We start from the raw sequence: 18,865 nt of genomic DNA on the forward strand, positions 1-18,865 counted from the left end.
GAGCAATGAAGAAAGTGGCAAGGCAGACAGATTTATTCTGGTGCCCTTGAGGCAGCACTAAAGGTGAGGATCAGGTGGAAGGGGCTTTGGCTATCAAGAGAACAATACCCCACCACACCAAGCACAACCTGCCAGCAACCCAGTGCCTGAACCTCAACTTAAGTTCTTAGCACCAGGGCAGGCAAACCTGACAATAAAGAAACAGAACTGGGGGCGTGCATGGATGGACACGGTGTCAACTTACAGGAACCTGGTCTCAATTAATGCAAATTAACCAAAGTACAGAACACCCAACCGATGCCACTGTGAAGTGGCTCAGAATGGTGGAAAATCCAGAGCACATAATTCTACAGGTGGAATGTTTAGAATTGAGCGAACAGATTCAGAATCATATTTGACTTAAAATGTAAATTTTTATTAAAAAACAACATTCAACACCAATTCTACCTATTAGACAACATAACTGATAACTGTTAGCCAATGAAAATCATGATGGTATATACTCTGCTTCATTTTTAGATGTTTCAGTTTAAGACAACATTAGTTTGCAAATCAGATCAATACTTGAGAGATAATAGGAGAGATTCACTCAAGTCCAGCTTCTTGGGGGACCCTTGGAAATGTCCCCACGCTTCTGCCACATCTCCTGTGAGTTGGGATCTCCTCTAAAAATTGTAATCCCTGCTCAGGAGGTGCCCACCCTGCCTCCCACACAAGCTCCTGAATCTTCAAAGGCTTTCAAAGATGTTTTTCTTACCTGACCCAGAAAATAGATTCCTCCACCTACTACAAAAGCAGAGATCGCTGTACCAAAAACAGCAAACAGAGTGATGGAACCAATATTCTGAAAGAAGTTACCCTGTGTGAAAGAGCAGAGAGCAGAGAAACGGTCAGAGGGCTGTCCTGCCGGGGAGGGTGGCCCTCTCTGGAGCTCCACTCTCAGGGCACCATCGCCTGCCCTGTATGGCAGGCTGGGAACCAGAGTCCTCCATACCCACGTCGGCATCCCCATGCCGTTCATGTCTCCCTGTGCCCCGCTCCTTGGATCATCTCTCACCCAGACCCCAGCTTCTTACAGCCCTCCCCAGCACTCTCTGAGCACTTCCAGAACGATCTCTGCCAAAGACAAATCTGATGGTGCTGCCCGCACCCAACTCCCTCTGCTCCAGATGCAAATCCCAACCCTATCGGCCCAACCCCTGGTAAAGCCTCTGACCCCATCTGGCACCATGCTGTCCTTTGTTCTCTGGGTTCTGGTCACATGGATGTCCTGCTACCTCTCATCACCCCAAGACCTCAGTGCACCTCCACTCTTCCTGAGCGAAGCCTTCCCTGCGCCTCAGCCAGCTCCCAGCTGGGCTCCTAGTCTATGTCCTGGGTGCACAATGGCCCTCTCCTGGTGGCACTGATCTGGCTGCAGTTTTATAGTTATTTATGTAACTATTTGATGTCTGACTTCCTCATAAGGCTGTGTGCTCAATGGGGACAATGACATTCGCTTTGCACACACAGTGACTGACACATTGCCTGTCAGATGTCACTTGGTATTGAAGGAACGAACTGTGTCCCATGTCTGATCAAGCAAGTCCAAACGCATATAATTATAATTTTAATTTAAGAAAAGGTGCACTACTAGGCTGGGGATATAGCTCAGTTGGTAGAGGGCTTACTCGCATGCACAAGGCCCTGGGTTTGATCCCCAGTCTCTCTCACACACACACACACACACACACACACACACAGAGTGCACTCTTATAAAGAATGCCAAGATAACAGGTTATCTTACTGTCCAGTTCTCTTCAATAATTTTGTCTCACTATTGGTATCATCTCAAATATGACAGATAAAATATATCTACATCTATCCTTCCCAACATTCAAGAGAAAATATTTCATCCCAAGTAGCAAAGTGACATCTTTCAAATCTGCACAGGGTGAAGAGATGAGGCTGTGGAATGGAATCCTATGGACCTGACCCAGGGACCACTGCCCGGGGCCTGATGACTCCTGACTCCGTGTGGAGAAGATGTCCTCTTTTTTTTTTTTTTTTTTTTAGAGAGAGGGAGAGAGAGAGAATTTTTTTAATATTTATTTTTTAGTTTTCGGTGGACACAACATCTTCATTTTATTTTTATGTGGTGCTGAGGATTGAACTAGCGCCCTGCACTTGCCAGGTGAGTGCACTACCGCTTGAGCCACAGCCCCAGCACCAGCCCCAAAGATGCCCTCTTTTGCTCAGAAACTGTCACACTATGGACACCAGGAGCTGCTATGTCAAAGTCACTCTAAGAGTGTCCTCAGCTTGATGCTGATAGACCAGGGAGCCCCTCTCTTTGAGGAAGCTGCTTGGCAACTTCGTTCTGGCTGCACACACTGCTCACTGGGTCTGTGTTTGACAAATCAATCTCGGGTACACAGAGAGTTCTAAAATAGCTCAATGAGGACACAATGTTTAGTTTTGTTTCTAAACAAAGGACTTTTATCTGTGAGTCTTTGTAAATGGCTGGGGATGTAGCTCAGTTGGTAGAGTGCTCGCCTCATATGCACAGGCCCTGGGTTCAACCTACACACACACACACACACAAAAAAAAAAAAAAGAATATTAATCACCCCTGCTCTGTTCACAGGGATCTAATTCTGATATGATTTATATAATTGGTTAATATTAATCTAGATATTAAAATTATCCTAATTCAAGCTGCTCTGCCAGAAGAACTTCCCTATGCTACACAGCAAATTTATCTATTTATCTGACATAATTAACATTATGTGACATTTACAATTTAAAGAACCAGTAGGGGTTCTGTGTAACTCAGTGGTGGGGTGCCTGCCTAGAACACATGAGGCATTGGGTTCAGTTCTCAGCATCGCATAAAAATAAACAAATAAAACAAAACAAAGGTATTGTGCCCATCTACCAAAAAAAAAAAAAAAAAAAAAAACAGTAGCTGCTTACTTCACACACTGTTGCTGACAGTCTTCCTGAAATGTGTATTCTAAGTCAAATTTGAATTAGCAAATGCAGCAATATTAAAATAAAACATTCAAAGTCAACTTCCTATCTTCTCAGGGGGAAGGTGGAAGTGGACAAGTCTTTGAATTGATATTTCCTGCTCACATCAGACTGTCCCATCCATCCATCCATCCATCCATCCCTCCCTCCCTTTCTTCTTTCCTTCCTTCCTTCCTTCCTTCTTTTTTTTTCCTCTTGGTATCAGGGATTAAACCCAGGAATACTTAACCACGGAGTCACATCCCAGCATTTTTAATTCTTTATTTCAAGAAAAGTCTCACTAAGTTGCTTATGGCCTTGCGAAGTGGCATGGCTGGCCTTGATTTGATCCTCCAAACCATCTCCCTCAAGTTAGTGTGAGCACTGGGACCAGTCACAGAAAACAGACATACTATAAAATCAAGTAAATAAAAAACAGGAATGTTTTTCTAAAAAACTATTATTTTCCTCAAATTTTAAACAAGCCTGTCTCCTCTCCCTCAAAAAAACTAGAAAATAAAAATTGTACATACTCTAATATTCAAAATGTCATGTTTTAAATTCAAAACGAGACCAATTTCTTCAGCATTTAATATATATATATATATTGTTGTAGATGGACAAATACCTTTACTTTGTTTTTATTTGCTTTTATGTGGTACCAAGGATGGAACCCAGGGCCCTGCACGTGCTAGGAAAGTGTTCTACCACTGAACCATAACCTCAGCCCCTCCTCAGCATTATTTTTTTTAAAGTATTTTTTAGTTGTTGATGGACATTCATTTATTTATTTATATGTGGTACTGGGGATTGAACTCAGTGCCTAAGATGCTAGGCAAGCATACCACTGAGCTATAGCCCCAACCCTCTTCAGCATTATTTTGAAATATTTTCATAATCTGCTTACAGTTATTTTAAGATTTGTTTACAAAATGAAGGAGTGAAGAGATGTTGAATTTGATTTTTTTGCTTGTTTTTTAAAAAATGATTATCTAATGTTAATAATGTCTGAGGGGCTGGGGATGTGGCTCAAGCAGTAGTGCGCTCCGCTGGCATGTGTGCGGCACAGGCTCGATCCTCAGCACCACATACAAACAAAGATGTTGTGTCCGCTGAAAACTAAAAAAAAAAAAAACATTAAAATTCTCTCTCTTTTTTAAAAAAAATAATAATAATGTCTGAAGACTTGGGAGTACTTTTTACACTAAACTTCCTTTTAATTTTTTTTTTTGGATGAATGAGATTTGAAAAAATTCTGAACTGAATATCTTAGGATATATTAGGTGGAAAATTCAAGATTTTATATATACGATATGTGATATTTGATATATGAGATATATATATATATATATATATATATATATATTTTTTTTTTTTTTTCCACTTGAAACTCTCTTAATAAATCTAACTCTTAAGGGGCTGGGGCTCAGTGGTAGAGTGCCCGCCTTGCCATGTGAGGCACTGGGTTCGATCCTCAGCAACACATAAAAAAATAAATAAAGATATCATGTCCAGGGCTGGGGATGTGGCTCCAGCGGTAGCACGCTCGCCTGGCGTGTGTGCGGCCCGGGTTCGATCCTCAGCACCACATACAAACAAAGATGTTGTGTCCACCGAAAACTAAAAAAAAAAAAAAGATATTGTGTCCATCTACAACTAAAAAAAAAGTTAAAAAAAATATCTTTAAGTTTAATAAGTCATTATTATTCCTGGTAATGACATAAATATCATTAATATGAGGAAATAACATTATCAATATCAAGAAGCAGCAGTAGTCTACTTAATGTGGGGGCAGCAATTCGCCGACATCCTTTCATGGAATGTACATCTCAAAGCCACATGGAAGAGGGTTTTGGGTTTGGGGATGGGGGTTCTTTTAATTTCTACCTCCTAACAAGAAACCTGTAGGGGGCAGCACAAGAGCAGAGCTGCATCTCTGGCTCCCTCCTCTCCCCCAGGGTTGGTCTAGCTGCCCTTGTCCATCCAGCCTTCAGTTTGTTATCACATTTACAAAATACCTACAGCATTACAAATACCTCAAGCTGAATCAACTTATTTTAAAACTTAAATGCCTCTATATTTAAGGAAAACTCAAAGGAAGAAAAATCCAGCCATACACAAACAGATTTTTTAAAAGAAGACAAGAAAGTGTTGCACCGAGTATCAGAGGGCAGACAGCAGCAAGGCCAGGACAAGCAGAGCGCGGGCAGGGGTGGTGCTGCCCTGGTCTCCAAACACAGAATGGGCAACGCATCTGCAGCTGGAAGCCAAGGGGAAGGACAGGCCTCCAGCCAGTCAGGAAAGGGACCAGGGAGGGGGAGGGAGTGGGGTAAGGGACTTGTCAACTGGGGGTGGAGGCCCACAGAGGGGCACTAAGAGGAGAGATAGGAAAGATGGGCCTGAGAAAGGAAAAAGGTCCCACAAGGCGAGAAGCCACAGGCCTGGGCACATGTTCCTCATCCCAGGACATAGTGTGTCCTCATAACATGTGTTAGCCTGTATCCAACAAGAGGAATCCAAAGTAACTGTCCGGGCGGGGGTTGTGGCTCAGTGGCAGAGTGCTTGCCTTGCACACGGGAGGCACTGGGTTTGATCCTCAGCACCACATAAAATAAACAAAATAAAGATGTATACATTTATATAAATACATGTATATAAAATAACTGTCCATGTGCCTCTTAAAATCACTTTGGAACACGCCTATAATCCCAGCGGCTTGGGAGGCTGAGGCAAAAGGATCACAAGTTCAAAGCCAGCCTCAGGAACTTAGCAAGGTCCTGTCTGACCATCTTCCTGGGCAAAGTACCCCCGAGGAAACACTAGCTCAACAGGCCACTCTACCTGAAACTTCAGAGCAGCCAATTAAGATCACGTCCGCTCTTCTCTGGCTTCCCTGGGTCAACTATAGGGTCAGGGAGCCACCACTGCTAAAATTAACCCCCAAGCTCTTTTGAAGACGCACCTGAGGATACTGTTATGTCAGCTGAACATGCACAACAGAGCCAGATTTTATTCTTTTGCTACTCACAATAAAACAATCTCTTCTAATATCAGTATCAGAAAAGGTTGAGTCTCCACAATTGTCACTGAGCGTTGGGTTTCAATATTTATCCAACTAGCAGTTGTTTTTGAAGAATGTTTAGAAGAACAAGGGGTAATTTTATAGCTATAATTTTCCTTGAATTTTGTTACAATTGTTAGAACAAAGCAAGAGTCATCTTTCCACTTGAGAGAAGAGGAATCTGAAAGAGAGGCCATGTAAGTCACCTATGATCTCTCAGTTATTGAGTGACAGAGCTGGGATTCAAGCCCAGGCAAAAGAAATCACAATGTACTACAGATCTAGGGAGCCTGGATGGGTGCTAATACAGAGGCAAAATAGCCATTGGTATATTATAAGCACCTGATAAAGGTTACGTATATGACAACACTGTGATATATGTATTACACATATAGCTCATTTAAATCTCACCATACCTATATAGTAGGAATTACTATTTTCTTTTTTTTAAAGATATTTTTTAGTTGTTGATGGATCTTTATTTTTTTTTTAAGTATTTGGATATGGTGCTGAGAATTGAACCCAGTGCCTCATGCATGCTAGGCAAACACTTACCACTGAGCCACAACCCCAGCCCCACCATTTTCTCTTGATAGCTGAAAATACCAAGAGTCAGGAAGTTGAATGGCTTTGTTAAGGTAACAGTCAGCAAGTGGCAGAGATGTCCTGTGAAATCACATCTTTTACTCTTCTGTTAACCCCAAGCTTTTCAGGAACTGGCCCCAGAGAGACAAGTTGCGTCCAGATACCAGCAGCTAACGCAGGTCAGGTCTCACCTTGTGCAAGGAGTATCCAGACTCAAAGATGATAGGCGGCAGCAGGAGGAGGAAAAACATATTAGGTCGAAACATTTCTTCTTCCTAAAAATATAAAAAGAGATTTGTATAACCAAGAAATCCATTCTTCTCCCAGGGTCTGGCAGAGGGGAGATGTCTGAGGTTTGAGTGTACTCCCTGATACTAAAACCAAGCTGAAGGAGAGACCGAAAGTAAATTAGTCATCTGCATTCTCAAATGTAGGACAAGCAATTGTAAAGGGTGACCAGCAAAAGAAAAAAGAAACAGCACAATTAACTGCTACCAAACACTTACTGGTGTGCTAAGCTTACTCCTTGGAAGGAAGGAAAATTCATTTTAATAAACACAATTTAAATTCAGATGGAAAGCTTTCAAAATCGAGTGCACAAACTGGGACCTTGGGAACAGGGCGGCAGTGGGCCTGAGAAGCCTGCTCGGGAGGGCCAGCCCGCAACGTGGCTGGCAGCTCGGCCTCCTCCCACCACCCGCACCTGCTCTTTTCCTGCGTCACACTGGGTGCCTGGGAGGTGGCTGTGACACAAGCCCCTTGCCAGGCTTCCAGACTTGAATATGAAGTGCTATGGCTCCAGGATCCATCTCTGCATTAATCTGCCTAATTTTGTTGGGATTTGGGGAAAAACAATAAACCCCAAATGGCTGCATGTAGTCCCCAGGCTACTCAATACTGCAAAACCAGCCTCCCTCCCTCTGAATGTTTCCATGTCACAATCCTGACAGTCTGATTTCTTGTCAAAATTCTAACTCAAAAGAATGACTAACTGTATTCTTACAAATGTAGCTGCTATCATAAAGACTAAAATAACATTCAAAAAAGGCTCAAAATAGAAGCAAATGATGACTCTGAAATGCCCTACTGAGTCTGAAAATAACCCCTCTGCAGCGGTGGCACTCCTCTGGGCACACACAAAAGAAACGGGCTGAGCGCTGTCTTCGCAGTGGCCTGCTAGGATCTGCACAGTCAGGCCCTGGCAGCTCCTTCTGGAGGTTCAAAACCTAAACCTCCTTCTGGAGGTTCAAAACCTAAACCCCGGGACAAAGGAGTGCGCCTGCACAGCTCCCCTGCCCGTGCCCCCCGCACCCCCCAGGCTTGTCTCAGTGGGAAACAGGCTGGTGTAAGGACAGGCCAGAGGTAATGGGAGAACTGAGAAGGGTTCCCGCCCTGAGGGAGGGCCCAAGTGCAGCCAAACTGCAGGAGTCAGGAAAGGACAGACACAGAAGGCCACAGGAAGACAGAGGCAGAGACAGCAGTTCACAGCCACAAGCCAAGGGGTGCCTAGGGCCCCAGAAGGATTCCCCCCTCGAGCCTTTCCAGCAGCTTCGGGCCCCAGACTGTGAGGGACAAACCTGTAGCTCAAGCCACCCCTGTGGTAGGGAATGGGGACATGAACACCCCTCCTCAGACGGCCAGGCTCCTTCCACAATTTCTCCCTGGAAATGGTCTGAGGTGGTTTTGGGTGGCCATCGAGCAATGGTGTCAAATCCACTCCCCCACGGACAGAAGGTCAGCCCCTTGCCATTCTTTTCTAACCTCAAAAGTTTGGCCCCAACGTTTGGCATCGCCATGGCGACAGTCTCACTCTACTGGGCTGCCCCCTGGACAGAGGGAGCAGGCCTGAGCCCAGGCGTCAGCAGGCACCTGTCCTACTTCACTTTTACCCCATTTATTTATAAAACAGCACTAGGGGCTGGGGTGCAGTTCAGCGACAGAGGACAGGCTTCGCTTGAGTGAGGCCCTGGGTTCCATCCCTAGCACCAAACCAAAACAAAAACCCACCTAATGTTAGTTTGTTTCCTTCCAAATAAATGCGAAAGGAGCTGGGGGTGGTAAGGAGCTGGGAGTGGCTCTCTCCTAGCAGGCAGGAGGCCCTGGGTTCCATCCCTGGCACTGCAATAAAATAAGCTGAATACAGTGTATCACCACCAGAGCAGCAGAATTAAAGTAGCCAAAAGGTGGAAAGAACCAGGACTCCACCCCCAGAGGAAGGGGTAACAGAAGTGAGAGTTATTCAGCCATAGAAAGGAATGAATTTCTGAGAGATTCAAGCACATGAATGCACCCTGGACGCACCATATTAACGAAAATAAGCCAGATACGGAAGGGCAGATGTTGCATGACCACATGAATACAGGGCACACAGGCTACGGGGAGGGGGACAGAGCTGTGGCTTCGAGAAGACAGTTTTTGTTTGGAATGATGAAAAAGTTCTCAAAATACATAGGGGGATGGGCATATAACACTGTGAATGTATTTAATGTCACAGAATTATCTGCTAAAAAATGGCTAAAATATAAATTTTATGCATGTTATACCATGAAACATTTTTTTAAACTGCCAAAAATATACATAAATTAAAAAGTAAGCTGATATAAACAAAAATATCGGCCAAGGGTGTAGCTCAGTGATAGAGAATTTGCCCAGCATACATGAGACTCTGGATTTTAAAAAAAGGAAAATATTAAGCATGTGATAATATAGGCAGAAAGAAGCAGATTCAACAGGAAAGTTTACAAACAGGACTCTGTGGAAGGAAACCATCAGGCTCCTTCACTGTTCTTCTCACACACTGCTCCCTGTGCATCCAGTTTCCAGAAGGCTGTCCGGCTCTCAACTCCAGCTCTCCACAGATGCCGGCTCCTCCAGGACGCCGCCCCACCTGTGCAGCCTAGAACCTTCCCACACACTTTCTACTCAATAAGGATGCTCAAGTTTAAGTTGAAATTCAAGTTTCAGCTGGTCCTTGTACTTCAAATGATACTTATACCCTAATAACCACCCTGTAAACACAAGGGGATGTACATCAGCGAACTGAGGAACTAAGGAATAGAGGAGAGAATATTGAATATACAGGGCACAGGGTCTGAACAGACTCAGTTCAGCCACTTCCTCTCTAACCCTGCCAACGCTGGCCATAACCCAACCTCCTTCATGTGTAAGGAGGTGGCAATGATAATGACTGGTCAACCTAGCTTGCCAAGCGGCTGTCACAAGGACCACAGGAGCTAAAGTGTATCAAGTGCTCTAAGCTCCACAGTGCTGGACAAGTACCCTTCATCACCTCATCACCCTCAGCTGGCAGAGTGGGAGCAGAACCTCACTGTTCAGGCTTAATGCTGGTTAGTCTTCCCCCATGAAGTCGGTTAGTGTAGGATTATCATAAGGCAAGTAACAACAAACTGACAGTCAGCCGGTGCGAGATTTATGCATTTTCTAAAAATTCACGTGTAAAGGAATCAACCTGAATCTTACAAAAAAATGAATAGGGAGCTGGGACTGAAGCTCACTGGTAGAGCACTATCCAGCACAAGACCCTGGATTTGGTCCCCATGCCAAAAAAAAAAAAAAAAAAAAAAGTTCATGGAACAATATAAATAACTTCAGTGACAATCCAGTCAATAAGAAAATATAGAATAAGTATTAATGCTACTAAAAAAACAACCAGAAACTGTGATCATATTAGAAAATGAACAGTTAGGCAAACTTACCTTCCAATTTGCCAGTTTTTTAAACTCTATAATTTTTATAACTGCTCCCATGAGGATACCTAGAAGAGAGAAAGTGAAGTTTAACATAAATTTAAATTTAGACAGGAGAAAGACTACTCAGGCTTATAATTCTAGAGAAACTGAATATTATTCATTGTGTCTCTAAATGGTTTTCATGGAGCTCAGCAAGTTTTATATCTGAAAAAATAAGAATAAAAAATTGGCTGGCCATGGTGGTGCACACCTGTGATCCCAATGACTCAGGAGGCGGACATAGGAGGATCACAAGTTCAAGGCCAGTCCAGGCAACTTGGTGATATTGTGCCTCAAAATAAAAAATAAAAAGGGCTGGGGATATATAACTCAGTGGTAAAGCACCCCTGGGTTTAACCCCCACAAGCGCCCGCAACATACATGCACACAAAAGAGAGGAAATTAGTCTATCATTATATGAGTCACTCAAGTTTCTCACTTGCATCGCAGATAAACTAAGAAGTCTACAGGAATCTGGAGGAAGAAATTTTTGCACAAGGTACTCTGCCTGGCATGGAAGATGTAATACCTGTCATTCTTCTACATACCCCCACTCTATTTTTCCTTTTTTTGTTGTTGTTTTTGTTTTTAGAAGCATAGAGATTTCCTCAGGGAAGCTGAGACACATTCAAGAGAGAAAGTAGGCCATCTCAAGAGTGAGAATGTGGGCTGGGGCTGGGGCTCAGTGGTAGAGCGCTCACCTAGCATGCACGAGGCACTGGGTTCGATCCTCAGCACCACATGAATATAAAATAAAGATACTGTGTCCATCTAAAACTAATATATATATATATATATATATATATATATATATATATATATATATATATATATATAAAAAGAGTGAGAAGCTGCCCATATGCCCATTTTCAAGGTAAAAATGGGAAACCTTGTAAGACAAGTTTGTCCTAGCATTAAAAAACAAAAACAAAAAAAACCCAAGACCACTTTCTCACAGACTCAGATGGCAGCTCTATGTTGACTATTTAGAGATGAACTCAAATGCTGAAAATAACCCAGAGTAAAAAGTTCTGTGAAATTCCTGGAAGAAAAGAGATCATCTAAGCACAGCATGTTTCTATAAAACTGACAGGCTCGTTAATCTCTCCTAAAGCACCTACCAAAAATAATTCTCAAAGATGCACCTTGGGTTCATTTTTTTATTGCTGGATTACTCACTAGACAAACGATTCTTAACTCCACTGCTCCATCTGAATCATAACAGCAGTCTTGTGTAAAACAAAAGAAGTCCAAGCTCATGGCAGAGCGCTTGCCTAGCACGCGAGAAGCCTGGGTTCCATCCCCAGTCCTGGGGGGGAAAAAGATATTTAGGCAGAACTCCAGGCCTAACCCCCACACTCAGATGACACTAGGAAGGTCTGCAGAGCATGGCCCTGGCGGCATTCTGAGGAAGACACAGAGGAAGGAGCTTCCGCAGCACCAACAGAAGGCTAAGCAGGGACACCTCACTGGGTGGAGGAACAATACCAGAACACAGACATTTATCAAGAAAAGGATCCTTATTGGCTGCAGTGGCACACGCCTATAATGCCAGCTTCTCAGGAGGCTGAGGCAGGAGGATGGCAAGTTTGAGGCTAGACAGGGTCAGACCCTGTCTCAAAATAAAAACAAAAAAGCTGGGAATGTAAACTCAGTGGCAGAGCACCGCTGGGTTAACTCTCCACTACCCAAAAAAAAAAAGAAAGGAAAAAAAGAATCTAAAGTTGGGCACAGTGCTCACACTGTTATTTGGGAGATTGAGGCAGGTGAATCCTAAGTTTGAGGCCAGCCTCAGCAACTTAGTGAGACCTGTTTCAAACTAATACATAGAAAAGATCGTGGGGCTGGGCGCGGTGGCGCACGGCTGTGATCCCAGTGGCTTAGGAGGCTGAGAAATAAAATTGTCTCAGCAACTGTGAGGCACTAAGCAACACAGTGAGACCCTGTGTCTAAACAAAATACAAAAAAGGGCTGGGGATCTGGCTCAGTGGTTGAGTGCCCCTGAGTTCAATCTCCAGCACCAAAAAAAGAAAAGGCTGTGGGGGAGCTCAGTGTTAAAGCACCCTGGGAACAAGCCCCAGTACCAAGGCCCAAACCAAACCAAACAAAAAGAACAAGGAAAAGAAAAGGACTCTCACTGGCATAACAGCGTGTGTGCCCTCACGTGCACGGGTCGGGGGTGAAGACAGGAGGTATGTTCATTTTAATTTCAGAAACTTCTACACTATTTGAGATGCTATGCAGTAGTAGACTAATGATAGGGGGTGGGGACGTTGACCAGTGGCAGAGCGCTTACAGAGCATGTGTGAGGTCCGGGGAAACCCTCAGCACAGAACACAGCTCTAAAGGGAGTCAGTGACACAGCAGCCGGCACACTCCCCGCCAGAGTGGCCAGCCAGCAGCCCAGAGGTTCTTTCTTCTTATGTTTTCAAGCAGTAAACCATTTATTTCCAGGTGTTTTAAAACACGTCGTTACGACTACCACATAAAATGTGATAAGCAGTCCCCTCTGATCATATCCCACCCCAGCTTAGTTCATCTTCTAATGCAAGATAAAGCCATCTCGGTAAGTCTTGGGGACTGTACCACCACCCCTGTGCTCTCAGACATATGCCTATATACATCTATGCATGTGTGTGTGTGTGTGTGTGTGTGTGTATTTAGAGGACTGAGGATGTAGTTCAGTGGTAGAGCCCTTGCTTACCATGCAAGTCTTGAGTTCAATCCCCAGTACCACACCCCCCGCCAAAAAAAAAGAGAAACAGACACTCAGAAGTGCTATAGAGCTCCAGGAGACCAGAAATTGCACAGAATGATGGTAGAAGAACTTACATTGTCTATATTTAAGCACACAGAACCCATACATTCTTGTGTGTATATTCATGTACAAAAACAGGACACCTGAGTACATTGATATAAAATGTATGGTACTGTATCATGTTGCTACTTGGATCATCACATATAGAGCCACCTCATTCCTTTTAACTGCTCCATGGAGTAGCATAAAAATGCCACAGTATAAATAGATATTCTATATTTGGCCACACATAAATGGCCAAAAAACACGTGTCAAGATGCTCAACATCATAAGTCACACCCACGAGGATGGTTATACTGAAACAGTAAAAATAACAACATTGGCAAGATTAGAGGCACTGAAACCCTCACGTATGACTGATAGAAACAGAAAACTGCTAGGGAAGAGAGTTTGGCAATTCCTCAAAAAATTAAGTAGAGTTACCAAATGACCCAGCCATTCCCCCTAAGACAACTGAAAACATATGTTCATATAAAAGCTCGTACATGGAGGACTGGGGTTGGGGCTCTGCGGTAGAGCGCTCGCATCGCACATGCGAGACCCTGGGTTTGATCCTCAGCACCGCATAAAAATAAGTGAAATAAAGGTATTGTGTTAAAAAGTAAATATTAAAAAAAAAAAAAGCTCGTACATGGATGTTCACGACCGAATTATCTTAATATTCAGAAGGTGGGAAACCCCCACATCCATCTACTAATAAAAGGACAGACAGAAAGTGGTGTGTCCACACAAGGGAATGTCACTCAGCGGCAGAAGGGAAGGGCGCACTGACAGGCACTGCAGTAGGGAGGGATCTGTAAGTGAAAGAAATCAGAAACCAAAGGCCCCACGTTTACTGTTCCATTTACAAGAAATGTCCAGAACAGGCAAATCTGTAGGACAGAAATCCTTGCCTGGGCCTGTGGAGGAGGGTTTTGGGGATGATAGTTAAAGGGTACATGGAGCTCTTTCTTGGGGTGATAAAAATGTTCTAAAACTGACTGTGGGGATGGTTGCACAACTCAATGAATATACTGAAAACTACGGAACTGTACATTTAAGCCAGGCAAATCGTGTTATATGAATTGTATCTCAATAAAGCTGCTGTAGGTGTGGGGGCTGTGTCTCAGAGGTAGAGTGCTTACCTAGCATGAGCAAGGCCCTGAGCTTGACAGTTTGTTGACAAGTATTGAAGAAAAAAAAAAAATTAAAGCTGTTGCAAAAAAAAAAAAAAAAAAATCACAGATTATATAATTGCACTGATATGAAATGTCCAAGCAGGGCATGGTGGCACATGCCCATAACCTTAGCAACACAGGAAGCTCAGGCAAGATCCCATGTTCAAGGCCAGCCCCAGTAACTTAGTGAGACCCTCAGCAACTTAGATGTAGCTCAGTGATAAAGTGCCCTGGACTCAATCCCCAGTAACAAAGGTGGTAAAAAAATAAAACAAGGGAGAAGTCCAGAACAGGTCATTTCATGGAGCCAGAGGGCAGATTAGTGGTTTCTAGGGACTGTAAGAAGGGGATGTGGGCATGGGGTTTCCTTTTGAGGTGATGAAATGTTCTAGAATAGAGGGGATAGCTGCAAAACCCTGTGAATATACTGAAAAGCACTGGATTGTACACTTTGAAGTGACAAAGTTTACGTACGACATGTGAATAGTACTTCATTTGTCTCCAACTGCTGCTGTCAACAAGGGTGCTGCAATGAACGTTCCTACCTGCCACTTTGTCTGAAATAGTGTCCCTAAGGCAGATCCCGAGACTAAGAAGGGCTAGATTATAAAACACAAGCACTTTTATCTCTGAAACTGTTGCCAAATTATCCTCCAAAGTGGCTGTGCCAACTTACACCTCTGCATGAGAGACTCCACGTCCTCACCAGGGTGGATATGAATAACCAGCAGACACTGACATTTCTGCCAACATGATGGGCAAGAATTATACTTCAATGTTTTAATTTGTATTGCATTCAGCAATGATTCCTGATGACCACGGAAGTTGAACATGGTTCCAGATTTCATTTTTAAAGCTAGTATTTTTCTGCTCTGCTGAAATTTCAACTTTCTTTTCCCCTTGTAGGTGCATGCCAAATTTTAAAACAATTAATGCTTCCCTAGGTGCACACAAGCAGTTCCACCTGAGAAGTCACTCTACTGCCTGTGCCTGTGTCTATATTATTGCCTATGAGGGGCTGGGAAACTTTACAAAATATAATGTGAATATATTTTGTGAGTATATTTTATGAATAACAATAGCTGATCACCAGAGAAATCCTTTTGAGATTGATCCCAGGACTAAATTACAGTGCAGTATTAAGTTGGCAAACTTCTATTTTATGTCTTGAGGCTGAGGTTCAAAGTTAACTCAACCTAGTCTACAGAGAGAATATACCCTGATACAGTTTTATATATTCCTATCAGTAAGTATAATTTAAGCGTGCATGGCTACAGATTTTTATTACTTTATGCAAGTGCTACTGTACTAATTGTTTCCAATGTTTGTTGCTGTTGTTTTTTGAGAGGGGTCTCCCTGTGTTGCCCACGCTGGCTTCAAACTCCTAGACTCAAGGGAGCTTCCTGAGCACTGGAACTACAGGTGCACGCCACCATGCCTGGCTTCTATTTGTTTCTGTAGTACTGGGGACTGATCCCAGGGGCATTCTGCCTCCAAGTTACATTCCCAGTACTTTTTTTTCCCCTTACATCTTATTTTGAGGCACAGTCTCACTAAGTTGCTGAGGCTGGCCTGGAATTTGTGATCCTCCTGCCTCAGCCTCCCAAGTTGCAAGGATTACAGGTTGGTTGTTATGCGATGGGGTCTTGTTATGTTGTCCAGGTCCGTCTCCAACTCTGGGCTCAGTGACGCTCCTACCTCAACCTCCTGAGTTGCTGGGACTACAGCAACATAGCCACTGAGCCCGATTCTCTAATATATTTTAAAATATATGCACACAAAACCAGAAATTATAAAAGAGTGCGATTAAAAATAAACAGAAACCCAAGTTCTCACATTTTCTTTTTGGCTTTTCATGCCCACATCTCATCAGGACAGCACAGACTCATTCAAAGCACAGAAGCAGCTAATGGTTATTTGTTGAGCTCCTTCTCCCAGGATCTGTCACTTTAAATTAGTTTTAATCCTCAAGAGATGCTGTAGGGAGCAAAGCTCAGAGTTTAAGTAGCTCGTCTGAAGGCTCGGGGCCAGCAAGCCTGGCCAGTCTGCTGGCTCCAAGTATATTCTACCTCCACAAGATGCGAAGACAGGCAGACTGGCTGCCGCCCATCCACATGGCCACTATGAACGGCATGGCCTCTAAGAACTGCGACGGCGACTCTCTCCCCCAGAGTGCACTGCTGGGCTACGATTACCACTGTAAAACATGAGTATCCCTGGTCATGAAGGCCACGGAAAAAATACTGAAAACGCATTAATAATCAGGTTGCCAAACAGTATGCACAGTATGGTCCTAGTTCTTAAAATATACACACATCTATTTATTTGCACTCTGCTAAAAATACACAAGCACACCCACATCCACACTGTGCAGGTGCCATGCTTATGTGTAAAGCCCATTTTTTAGCTCATTCTCACAACTAGCCTACAAGGTAATAAAACCATATAACAAAAAATCATGATAATTTGTTATAACTTGGATGTGAGGTGTCTCCCAAAAACTCATATGAGACAGTGCAAGAGGGTTCAGAGGAGAAATGATTGGGTGGTGAGAGCCCTAACCCAATCAAAGGATCAATCTCCTGATGGGATTAACTAAGTGGTGGCTGGAGGCAGGTGCGGTATGGCTGGAGGAGGCGAGGTCTGTGGGGAGCCGGTGGCTTTGGGGTCTATATTTGTATTTGGCAAGTGGAGTCTCTCTCTGCTTTCTGATTACAGCAAGCTGCTTCCCTCTACCACACTCTTCCACCGTGATGTTCAGCCTCACCTTGAGCCCCGGGGAATAGAGCCAGCTGCCCATGGACTGCAACCTCTGAAACCATGAGCCCCCAAACAAGCTTTTCCTTCCCTACAATTGTTCTGGTCATATCTTTTAGTCACAGCAATAAAAAAGCTGACTAAAACAATAATATTAATATTAATTATTTTTATTTGATTATTTGTTACAAAACTAAAAAGGTACAAAGGAGTATATAAAGGTACACAGTGAAGACATGAGTCTCCCTCCCTCCCCCATTCCCTTTTCTCCTTTCCAGTGTTAAGGTTTCTTGATAATTCTACATTTTTTCTTAGTGTCTGCACATTTATAGTCTCATCTGTATACATGCATGAACATGTCAAGTTTTCAAGACAAATGATATTTAATATTCACATTCTCATCTACTTATTTATTTGGCTGTATTAGGCACTGAGCTCCATCCCAGTCCCACCCCCCTTTTTTTGAGACAGGCTCTCGCTGAGTTGCCCAGCCTGTCCTCAACCTTGCGATCCTCCTGTCTCAGCCTCGAAGGTAGATGAGATTACAAGTGTGCACCACCAGCCTGGCTCACTCTTTTAACCTTAACACGTACCTTGGCAACCACTCCACGGCAGCACACACGGGTCCTTCCCCAGGGCACTGCACCATCCCAGCTGTCGGGAGTGGTGGCTGCTAAATGCTCCCACCTGTACCTTGCAGAACACTGCCCCTAGCTGTGGGCAGGCCCCATGTGCTAGGTGAATGTGCCCCACCTAGTTAGTAGCCAGTGATCACCTGGTGGGGCACAGAAGCCTGGACCACTTGCTTTAAAGAGGGCAACCCTGGCTGTGCTCCTGCCCCTGCCCACCCCGACTCAGGCTAGTCACCTGAATCCACGTCTGTTTGACTCTCCCTCCTCACAGAATTATTCCTGAGAGAAGCCCTCTCACAAAGTACCTGTCCCCAGCCACGTCTCAGACTTTGCTTCTAAGAGAGCTGGTACCACGGATGGAATGGTCGCAGGAAGCCCACTGGAAGGATGTGGATCCTGGAGTTGGGTGTCACTCCGCAACTTAGTGCAACAAGGACCCTGTCACTGGTGGTAGGTGGGCTGACACCCCTCACGTGGGTGGCAGTGCAGGTGCTAAGACTCACACCTGTGTTGGCTGGGTCAGGGACTGTGGAGGGAGATACCCGGGTCCTGCGGTCTCCTGGCGTGGGAGAGATTCCAGGGGACTTTGTGGTTGGTGCTGAATTTCTTATGCTTTAAAAAGAGGAAATGACCGGGCCAGGAAGCAAGGGCTTCCTGGTAGCACTGGAGATGCTCATCTCCTGCACCTGGAAGGCTTAGAGAGCGGACAGGGCGGAGGACTTGCGCAGAAGAGCACACAGCTTCCAAGGAAGCTGACTCAACCAGGCAAGTCTGTTTCTCCCCCAGTGGGGAAAGGTGGGCTCTGAGCCTTGAGGCAGGGGTGCTCAGGGAGAGACACACAAGCACCTGTAACCAGGACCCATGACCCATGGTTCCCATGGGCCCTCTCAGCCTGCCCACACAGCCCCGTCTCCTTGTGAGAATAAAGGCACCCGAGGCTGTCTCAAGACTACACAGACACCCCAAATGAGGCAAGTTCCTTACAGGACAAGGAAAAGCCAGGCACAGTGGTGCACGCCTGTAATCCCAGCAGCCTGGGAGGCTGAGGCAGGAGGATCAAGAGTTCAAGCCAGCCTCAGCAAAAGCAAGGTGCTAAGCAACTCAGCAAGACCCTG

At 44.3% G+C, this 18,865-nt stretch overlaps 1 protein-coding gene across 1 annotated transcript in view; it reads right to left on the minus strand.

The window, feature by feature from the left end:
• The window catches only part of Slc9a8 (solute carrier family 9 member A8), a 75,841-nt gene that overhangs the window by 35,812 nt on the left and 21,164 nt on the right, over window positions 1-18,865 (minus strand). The window contains exons 4-6 of the mRNA XM_076851960.2: window positions 10,354-10,412; window positions 6,829-6,912; window positions 758-859 (exon numbers count right to left, since the gene is read on the minus strand). Of these exons, the coding sequence (XP_076708075.1) occupies window positions 758-859; window positions 6,829-6,912; window positions 10,354-10,412 (245 nt within the window). The remainder of the gene's footprint in view (window positions 1-757; window positions 860-6,828; window positions 6,913-10,353; window positions 10,413-18,865) is intronic.

The sequence above is a fragment of the Callospermophilus lateralis genome, chromosome 3, assembly GCF_048772815.1.
Source record: "Callospermophilus lateralis isolate mCalLat2 chromosome 3, mCalLat2.hap1, whole genome shotgun sequence".
Taxonomy (NCBI): domain Eukaryota; kingdom Metazoa; phylum Chordata; class Mammalia; order Rodentia; family Sciuridae; genus Callospermophilus; species Callospermophilus lateralis.